The sequence below is a fragment of the Pundamilia nyererei genome, unplaced genomic scaffold (assembly GCF_000239375.1).
Source record: "Pundamilia nyererei isolate P.nyererei 1_Seehausen unplaced genomic scaffold, PunNye1.0 scaffold00205, whole genome shotgun sequence".
Classification (NCBI taxonomy): Eukaryota; Metazoa; Chordata; class Actinopteri; order Cichliformes; family Cichlidae; genus Pundamilia; species Pundamilia nyererei.
The window spans coordinates 262198-273045 of NW_005187606.1; the positions used below are offsets into that span (position 1 = coordinate 262198).

The following is a 10848-nucleotide window of genomic DNA, read 5'->3' on the forward strand; positions in this document are numbered from 1 at the left end:
AAACTTTTAAGATATTTTCATGCGAGAATGGTGCTGTGTAAACTTCAAATATCTGCTCGATTCATCAAGACATCTCATATTTGCATAAGTGCTCTAAAGTTTTCAGAGATGCCTGTTACCCACCAGCTGACCGGGTGGTCACTCGGGTTAAACATGATATATAAGACTGAACTGACAAAGAAATCACCAACTACACCACCAGGTAACAGGCATCTCCGAAAACGTTAGAGCACTTATGCATAGCACACATTCTTGCATGAAAATATCTTTAAAGTTTATTTTGTGACCCAGACAGAGTAATATTTCAAACTGGTTTTGTGGCACAAATATAACGGTGTACAGAAAGAGTTGAACGCGCACCGGCAGAAATGTTGAGAGCGCAAGCAACACATTGCGAGCGAGCGCAAATGCAAAAACTGAGCGACAGGGGCTGCTGTTGTGTGTGTGTGGATAATCGCAAACACTGAAATACATTTTTTGCACGCAGCAATGAATTTTGTTCACTGAGATTTAGCTTTTCTTTGCTCAAAATAAATTTCTCCTCAAAATGCAGCACTTGCACCTGCAACTTATTTTACGTGCGCTCAGAATAGTGGCACAAAAATAATGCCATATCTTACCTGTATAGTTTAATAGTATTGCACAGTTTATTGTATTTTTCGTATATACTTTTCAAGAGTACTGTTCCGTGTCCCAATGGCTGTGGGGTGTTTATTTTGGTTGGCGGTATCAGAAATTCAATTACTCTTCTGTCATGTTGCTTTGAAGTGCAAATGCTTTGTAGTAGATTTAGGCTCATTCTCTGCTCATGGAGTACTACTTGCTTTTTTGTATTTCTGGGCATTGGACTGTGTAATGCATGTGTTTGTGCAGAGCAGCAGAAACACCAGCTGTCACTCATATGTCAGCAACCTTCAGCTTCTACCCAAAATGAAAAGTTTGGTGATTTAAAAAAGCTTGTCTTGATGCCAAGTTCTTTAATTCAGCAATTTCACAGTTCTCATGCAAAAATGTTTAATAGTTAAATTATTTTAATCATGTGTCTTTTTAGTGTAATTTCTTGAGACTCACATGCAGACTTGATTTGATTTTTCTTTTACACTTTAATTTGGGTAGATTTAAAAAGAGACCAGAGTTAGGTTTAAGACATGCAAATGCATGGAGCAAGCATCCTCTCCATTTTAATGCCACATCTGAGAACATCTGGCTGTGGGGCCATAGAATTTGTTCCAAACATTCAGGACCCTCTGTTTAAGGCACTGGACTACATCACATGTTGAAAAATGATTTTTTTTTAATTTTAATTTTTATTTTTTTTGTGTCCCGTTTGGATCTTTAGCCATCAGAATTGTTATCTTAAGGCCAAGAAAGATGCCAAGCGGATTTATTTTACCAAGTGGATCATCATGGCCTTGCCATATTGGTCCATTTGATTGACCTTTATTATAATTATGAATTTATTTTATTTTCAGTTGCTACAAACTAAACTAAAATGAAAAATGATTTTCGAGTGGTACAGAGTGCATTTACATGTGAGGGAGATGGGCACCGGGGCAGTTCGTTCTGTCCATCTGATGTGAAGGTCAAACAGCAGTCTTACAACACATGGTAACCTAGGCTGTTGTCAGTATATTTTAATGCCTTTTGTTTTTGGTAGTTGTTATTTTAGAAAATTGATACTACTAATACTAGTAAGGAATATTCTTTAAGTTTCATACTTTTTCTAGTTGTGAGAACCTCAGTAACAACATTTTGTGTGTTTGGCTCAAGATTCCTAATATGTGTTGTTTTAAAGTTGAATTTTAATTGGAGGCTGAATTGCCTAAAATTAATCTTAAATGCATTGGAATATTGTTAAAATCAGCTGTAAAGTAGTACTGTGTATTTAAAATCAGTTAATTGTGCCTAAGTTTATAAGCAGTTGTTGATTTCTTCCTTTCCAGTGGAACTTGCTCCCAGTTTGGCTTCAGGAGTCAGACACCGTCTACTTTAAAGATTGGAGTTAAAATCTATCTTTTGATTTATTTAATAGGCTTAATCCAGGAACTCTGAACCATTCCTTATTTAAGTTGCTATTGAGGTTTTTCACTTATGTCATGCAAGTGTTGTCCCTTGGACATGATATAACCACCGGTTACTAGGGAAAAATGTGTATTCCATGATTGGTTGGTAGTAATTCCTGGAGGTTGCGAGGTGAAAATGATTGCAAAGAAAGTGCTGTACCAAAAACTCCTGATGAGTGACAGACTACCAGGATTACCTGTACTTTTACTCCCTCAGCTGATGGGTGGGAGGCGTGAAGATCTAAGTTGGCAATTAATGTGATGTCGGATGTAGGAGCTTCAAATTGATATCATAGGTGAAGTTACTAAAAATAATGAATGACTTTGATTTTCACTGACATCAACCTCAAGGTTAGAGGTCATGTTTTCTGAAATTCTTGTCAATGCAATAACTAGTGGACAAGGCAACGTAGAAGATTCAAATTGATACCATAGGTGCAGTTACTAAAAATCTGAGTTTGAAACTCAGTGATCTTGACTTTAAGGTCAAGGTCAGAGTTCAAGTTTTCTGAAAATTTTCTGAATGCAATAACTCAAGAACACGGTGACCAAGGAGTTTGAAATTGACACCATAGGTGTGTGTACTACGAGGGAGGAAGCAAAACTGAGCACACTATACACAAGAAGAGCAACTACCAAAATAAAACAGGAAACATGACACACAGATTAACATGCGGACTTGACACCGGAACTGGGGAAGAACAGACATGAGAGCATAACTGACTGGACGTGACACATGGAACACAAGGCACAGTAACAAAACCTAAAGACCAGAAACCACAAAACACTAAAGATGAAAAACACAAATAAAAAACACTAAATGAGACGAAATGCAAAAACCAGGAAACACAAACACTGGGTTCCTAGATCCAGGACACCTTGAGCTGAACTGCCATTATACTTAATTAGTTGAAATGAATTAGATCCTTTTTGTTCACTTTTTATATTGTCATGATATTTTTGTGATTTAAATGTTATCTCCTAATACTAATACTGTCTCGGAACGCTTGTATAGAAAAGAATGATAAAATAAAGTGGCCCAAAGGTAAAAAATGACCTAATACCAGCTGGCTTTTATTCATTATCTGCTCACTTGTATTTTTCACTGCAAAATTAAGAGATTTTTAATAGTCAGTGCTTCTTAATTAGTCATAAATTATGACAGTTCATTTTCCCTGGTAGGAAATAGCAAATCAGAATTAGAAGCTTAAAGCTAAACAGGTGTTGTGTGTTCCTAACCATGTCTATGATTAAGAGTACAGCTAATACCACTGTGCAAACACAGAGCTCAGACAATAACTGGGATTCTGTTAGCGGTAAGGAAATGCCTGGGGAGACCAGATCTGAGGCCAAGCATTTGATTGGGCCAGTTTGGCTGCACAGAGTGGGCTGGACGACGGTTCGCACTTACAAGCCCGGAAAGAAAATAATGATCTGATGAGAGGCTTTGGGGTAGGTCATCACCATAGTAACCAATTCTGAGATGAAATGGAGAGGGGATGTAATCATGGGATGCCCTGATCTCCCTGAGTAAATCTCAATAATGTCATCCAATTTTGGTAAAACATTCGCACAGGTACTCTTTTTCCACCCTTTTTTTGTCAGAGAGCTGATGTAAACAGTGTGTGACGGTTGTAATTCACACTGCCAGGTTTCCAGAAACAAGAGCAAGAGGTATGAAACAGCTGCTTTAGCTGGTGCCTCTGCTGTCAGGAGTCCAACATCTCTTCAGCTGTGAAATGACTGCTGTCTGTCTGACACTCTCTGGTGACGAACATAATCACCTCGGTATACAGGAACACACAGCTGATGTCCAAACTGATAATGAGCGAGGCTGTGATATCTGCTGTCAGCGGATGTTGGCTCAGTCGTGCACAGAGGTTGGGACTTGTGGATGGTTGGCTGTCTGTCACATTTTTCTCATATTTACTTGTTCTTCTCATACCTCCAGTAAGGACTGTGAAAAGGATGAACAACACAGGGGTATATCTGGGAACACATGCTCATTTGTGCAGACAATACACTGCACATTTACATCCCTAAGAGGAACATGAGCATGGAAATACCCCTAGAAACTAATGTCTCTGTAGTGAGATGTCCAGAGAGAGTCAGTGAGATACTTCATATCAGTTTTATTTATATAATGGCAAATCACAATAGAACTAGCTTCAGGATGCTGTATATTGTAAGATAAAGACCCTACAATAATACGGAGAGAGCCCCAACAATCAAACGACCCCCTTTAAGGAAGGACTTGCGAACATTGGGAAGTAAAAACTTCCTTTTAATAGTCAAAGGAGCTTGCAAAGAAAAGAATCTGGACTTCTTTCAGTTACTTGAAGACGTTTCACCTCTCATCCGAGAAGCTTCTTCAGTTCTAAGGTCAAATGGTGGAGAGTCCCAGATATAAACCTATTGGGAGTTTCCCCCCACAGAGGCCATCTGATCTCAGGAATTCGCATGATAAGGTGGGGCCAGGTTTCACAGTGAGCTCACCCGAAACTCTGGCTGATTGGGACCCACACCCAGTTTCACACCTTGGCTCAGGCGATTAGAGGATCATCAGGGGGTCCTTTTGTCCCTCTGTGGGGGATACTCCCACTAGGTTTATATCTGGGACTCTCCACCATTTGACCTTAGAACTGAAGAAGCTTCTCGGATGAGAGGTGAAACGTCTTCAAGCAACTAAAGAAGTCCAGATGCTTTTCTTTGCAAGCTCCTTTGACTACGATGACCTGGATGACTGAGAACCTTCACAGAGACATATTCCTTTTAATAGGAAGAAACCTCCAGACTCAGGGAGGGGCAGCCATCCTCTGACCAGTTGGGGATGAGGGAAGTAATATTTTTGAGTGAGATAAAGCTGCCTCTTTTGTACTTTTAGATATCTAGCATGCATTTTCTTAGTTAAATAAACTAAAAATTTTAAGTTATGCGAGGAGCACACAGCATAACAGGGAATTCAGCAGAAATGACACAATATTTGCTGTCCACTGACAAATCAATCGTTCTGATAGACAGCTTTATCATTCCTGTGCTACGATGTGTAAATGCATGGTATAAGTATATCTTGGTAACACTATATTAGGTACAGATTGATTGGGTTATTATCCAAGACAATATGAGGTGGCTAATATCTACTGATGATCTGATATTTGCTTAGGAGCATGCTAACAGAATTTTATGAACCTCTGCTGGTAAACCAGAGACTCTACAGTAAACCGAAGATAAACTGAAACAAAGTTTAGCTTAAAACACACTTACAAAGTTCAGTGGAAGGGCATACGTGGTTAATACCTACCAGAGCTACTGTCTTAGCTTCAGACATTTGGGTTAAAAATACCTGTTTCAACTAGAATCAGTGCACATGGACAAAACCTGGTCAAAAATATCCAGTGTTATGCTGGATATATGGATCATGTTTTTTGGCTTGTTAATAGCTTCTTTTGAGCCTGCAGTACGCAGGGACAGAGTCAGTGGAAGCAATACAAAGACCTACAAATACACAGAGTGTGTTAGACAGAGAGTAGTTACTATGCTGCTTCTATTGAGTCATCATAAATACCGGGGCAATTGTAATTGCTAACCAGTATGTCGTTCTCTGGTCTGCCTTCTAAATAGCAACCCTACCTCACACTGAAATAAAATCACACACAGCTTCGCTCTTTTTTTCAGCCTCTATCTTTTCATTTTCCTAATATTGCCAAAACGATCACATTTACTCTCTTCCTCCTCGTGTTTGGTTTATTGTCTTCTCTTTTCATCATTTCAGCTTTACTCCTTTGTCAACTGCTTTTGTATCGTGTGTCTTACATTTTCTTGGTTTCATTAAACACAGACTTTTTCTTGGACGCAGCTAATCAAGTCATAAATTGAGAAGTAGCATCAGCGTTCTATAACAGGCAGAGCAGACGGTCACGCTGAACCAGACAGCAGCCTGCTGCATAACACCAGCGCCAGACCGCATTAGCTTTTCTTTTAAAGTCTGCTTATCTAACGTCTTCTTGTCTGCATTTTCTTCATCTTGTCATGCACCCTGCTGGACGAGCTACCAAATTAGAATTAACTGAGGAAAAAATGTGCTGCTGATGTCAGTTTGCAGGCTAGATCGTGAATAACATGTTTAGCACATGAAAGGTGGTCGAAACATGGCCACAGTTTGGTCTGGTTAGGTCCTTTTTTATTAGTGACAGTAGCTGCTTGTGGACTTTATGTTTGGTACCACTAACAACATGCTGTCCCCACATTACATGTAGGCACTGTCTAGTACTTTGTATCTTTCCTTCATATCACTCAGAGTTATTAAGAGTATTGAGGTCAAACAAATATTAATATATTACTCCCAGAAGAAAGTAATATGTTACACTAGCCATTAGTTTACTTTTGCATTACTCTGTAACATAGACATATAAATAACACTCAGGTTATAAGACCTCACAGAACCCTACTTACTCTGTGTTAGCGTGAAGAGATGTTTGAAGTAAAGTTTGCTGATCATAGCAAGAGGCGCGTTTAATGCAAGCTTGAAATAATCCTTAGTAATGCAATGAATGGCATAATTGAAACTGTAATGTGATAAATGCGACTGTGGTACTCAAAATTGTAATCTGATTACCGTGCTTTTTTAAAGTTCTTGTACTTGTTTTTAAATCTGTAATCTCTTTGTGAACTTTGTGAACCCTGGGTTTGCTTTATAAATAAAACTGGTCACATAGTCCTTGGGCTGGCTGAGATAAATGTTTGGTAAATGGTAAATGGCCTGCATTTGTATAGCGCTTTTCTAGTCCCTAAGGACCCCAAAGCACTTCACACTACATTCAGTCATTCACCCAGTCACACACACATTCACACACTGGCTGTCACAGTTTGCGGGGCAAGCCGTGTGGATTTGTAGTAAGGACCCAAAAGGCGGCAGCTCTGGTGCAGGTGAGTGTTTATTTACAGCAGTGGGTACAAACAGCAACAGGGTGTGAACATGAAACCCAAACCTAAACTGGGTAAACTAACAACACAAACCAGGAATGACGGTCCGGGGAAATACATACAGGGAGACCGAGGGGAAACAACACAGACGAACCAGCAACTACTATGACAGAAGACACAACTTAAATACACTCAGAGAACACAGGGGGATTACATACAGGTGGGAACACAGCTGGGAGTAATTAACATGACGAGACTAGGGAGGCAAACTGAAAACACTCACATAAGACACAGACCTTCACAATAAAACAGGAACTTACACATGAAAGGACACAAACTAAGAAACGCGGACTAGATACAGGAACACACGGGCAGAACAGAGTAAACACTAACCAGAGGAAGAACAGAACCAAAATCGCAAAGAGAAAACACAAAACGCTGGGTCAAAAGGACCCAGGATCATGACACTGGCGATGGCAAGCTACATTGTAGCCCAAAAACCTTTTTCACGTCTATGACGGCGCATTTTGTTTTTTGCTTGTCTGGCTGTCTCACTAAATCAGGAACTCTTTGAAAGAATTTCTTAAAATTTTGCACTTGGAGTCAAAACAAAACTGATTCGATTTTAATGATCAAAGTCAAAGACACAGTTCCACACAAATGTTCAACGGGATACAATAATACAGTGATGAAACTAGTGCATATTTTTTATTTCTAGACAATGGTGATTTTAGTTTCTTCCTTTTAAAAGGTACTTTCAGCTGCTCCCTTCACAAGGGGTTGCCGCAGTAGGTTGCTCCACAGTTTTGATTTGCTAGCTTTTTAAGCCTGATGCCCTTCCTGATGCAACCAGCGGGGGATTTGTACTTCCTCCTGACATCAAACCAGCAATCTCTCGCTTCTTACGTATGTGTAAACTCTCCACTATTCGGTTTCTTCTATTTAAAAAAAAGTATTTGCACTACATTATAAAATCCCATCATACTCCTTGACAAAAATTGATTTTAACACTTTAAAAGTCACGCTTTAGAAGGTGACACAAAATAAACTTGTCAGTCAAAAGATTTTTTTCAGCAAAAAGCACTATAAATCACACTGCTGTGAAATGTTTTTAACAGGTTTGAGTCAGGCTTTGAACACATTGTTAAAATTCTGTTTGCATAGAAGACTTTAAAGCCTCCAATATTTTTGTGTTTCTGTAATTTGCAAAACACGAAAAGAAAAAATCCAAAAGGGAAATTTCACATTCAGTGTGAGAAACACGCAGATTGCTGGACTGAACAGCGAGTCTGACGGCTTGTTCTCGGGCTGCCTTTGTAGCCAGTACATGATCAATCTTACATCAAGAAAAATGCTCGTCACACGGAAACGGTGTGCCGCGGACAGACAACGGCTGTCAAACAGAGTCAGACCTGTCAGCTAGATGTGTCAGGGTTAAAATGTCTCCATCACTACCACCCTGCCTCTGTGTCTGTGTGCGTGCGTCTGCTTGTGGTGTATTTCTTTCAATTTTACTGTTACACACATAATCTTCTCTCTCTATCTCTGTCCTTTCATCCACTCATCTCTCCACTTGTGAGCACTCATATAACAAACTTAAAATGCACTATTACACATGAAGCTTTGATCTAGGCTCATGTGCATCTCTTTGCATGCCACTATACTTGTAAAGAAACAGATGGATGAGAATGGCAAGTTTAGAGATGATTTTGTTTTCTTCTTATCTGATCATTTATTAGATATCTTCATTAAAAAAATACCTCGAAATGGTATGGTATATGGGTGAAATTCTCTTTCACCCATATAATATGACTTCTGTTCTGCCTGGTTTAAATGTGAGACTTTGTTGATGAAATACACTATTCCTGTCTATAATACACACATTTTATGCTGATTTTACTATGACTGGATGTTTAAAACTGCATGTCTTTGACTCTGACAAGCAGATTTTTTCACCATTCAATTCATAAATATTTAAGACTGATTTCAGATTGTCTTTCATCTGTATTTTTTCTTCAGTTTTTTCCTTTTCCCTCTTTTTTTGACCCATTTCAAAGTGTACTTATCATTTTTAACATTACGTTGTACAAGGAAATGTTTTGTTTTTAGGATACTGTTGTAATCATCGTCTCCTTCCTGGACTCTTCCAGCAGTAGCGGAGTCAGTCTCCCTCGGCCTTACTACATGGCTGATGAGGATGACGAGCGTCCTTTTATCTGCTCCCTTCCTGTTGACAATGGCATCATGTCTTGCTCCGATGTGCCGGCCCGCCGAGAAGGAGGCAAGACATGCTGCCTGGACAAAGATGACATCCTGTATCGCCAGTCTATCGGTCTGAGCCCTGAGCCCCTGGCCAACGGCAGCGTCAGTGTAGCAGGGCTCTGTGTGAACTGGAACCAGTACTACACCAGGTGTCATACTGGGTACAGCAACCCCCACAAAGGAGCCATCAACTTTGACAACATTGCCTTTGCCTGGATTGTCATCTTTCAGGTGGGTTTTTTTGTTTGTAACCTGAGGCTGTACAAGTAAATCGAGTAATTAAAACACTGTTTAACTGTGTGATGATTCATCCTCTGTCATTTTTATAATTCATGATATCTGATGCTGTTAAATAATACAAGGGAGACATATCCAGGTGGCAGTGTGTTGGAGTGATTAGCAATGTTGCCTCACCAAAATCAAGGTACTGGGTTTAAATTAGGCTGGGTGGGGGTTTATATATGGACTTCGCATGTCAGTGAAGGTTCTCCAGCTTCTCCCACAGGTTCAAAAATGTGTGGGTTTAGGTATTAAGGTAACTGATGATTGGCCTCCTGCCATCCTGCCTCCAACCGTGTCACAGCTGGGATGGAGCCCTGCAACCATGATTTGGCTAAGCAGAGGAGGATGCAATGATTACAATGCATATAAATATAAATGGATATGAATGAAAATAATGGAAATATTTATATACTGTTCAAAAACAACAGCAGCAAAAATAACCAAGAAAACATTCAGAGTATTACATCAACACACTGAAACGTACTGATGGCTGTGAAACAGCTGATACCAGTTACCTCCCTGCCATTGCTTTCTTGGTTACATCTATATCTGAGCAGGAGTAATGAATTAAATTTAATCTACCTTACTTTTTAGAAATAAAAACTTGGGAAAAAAAGTCTGTATGCTTTTTCTTAACAATTCACTTTCTTTCCCAGCTAAGTACAAAGACTGGAAACAGAGAAGCTTGCATAGCTCTGTCCAAACATAACAACACCTAATCAGCACTTGAATCAACATGTTTAAACTATATTAAAATAGATTAATATCAAGTTGTAAAAACACATTGTCTCCATTTTACAGAGAGTTATGGGTTGTAGTGGTAGTGGACACTTCACTCTGCCTATCAAGGAGGCTCCTGACTACTTCCAGCAAGGATCCGTCCACAGAATAACCCTGTTTAACATTTACAAATCATCATGTTTGCATTTAGAGCATACTGTCTATACGTTTGTGAGCATTTGTGATAGATCATGGCACCCCAACCGGTCGCAGCAGGTGGCCGCCTGGTCCTGCTGGAGGTTTCTTCCTCTTAAAAGGGAGTTTTTCCTTTCACTGTTGCCAAAGTGCTTGCTGAAAGGGGGTCATGTGATTATTGGGGTTTTCTCTATTTTCTTTGTATTATTGTAAGGTCTTTTTATACAATATAAAGCACCTTGAGGCAACTGTTGTTGTAATTTGGTGCTATATAAATAAAGCTGAACTGATACCTTCAGATAGAGACAAGCCAGATGCTTCTCCTGGTTTCCAGTTTCCATTCAGTAATAAAAAAACTAAATAACAGATACTGTCAAATGTCTTTCTGTTTGTAGGTGATCAC

The 10848-nt window shown here is 39.4% G+C and overlaps 1 protein-coding gene across 1 annotated transcript in view; it reads left to right on the forward strand.

The window, feature by feature from the left end:
• The window catches only part of LOC102197344 (voltage-dependent T-type calcium channel subunit alpha-1I-like), a 154277-nt gene that overhangs the window by 41757 nt on the left and 101672 nt on the right, over positions 1–10848 (forward strand). Inside the window, exon 6 of the mRNA XM_013914563.1 lies at positions 9137–9479. Coding sequence (XP_013770017.1) covers positions 9137–9479 — 343 coding nt within the window. The remainder of the gene's footprint in view (positions 1–9136; positions 9480–10848) is intronic.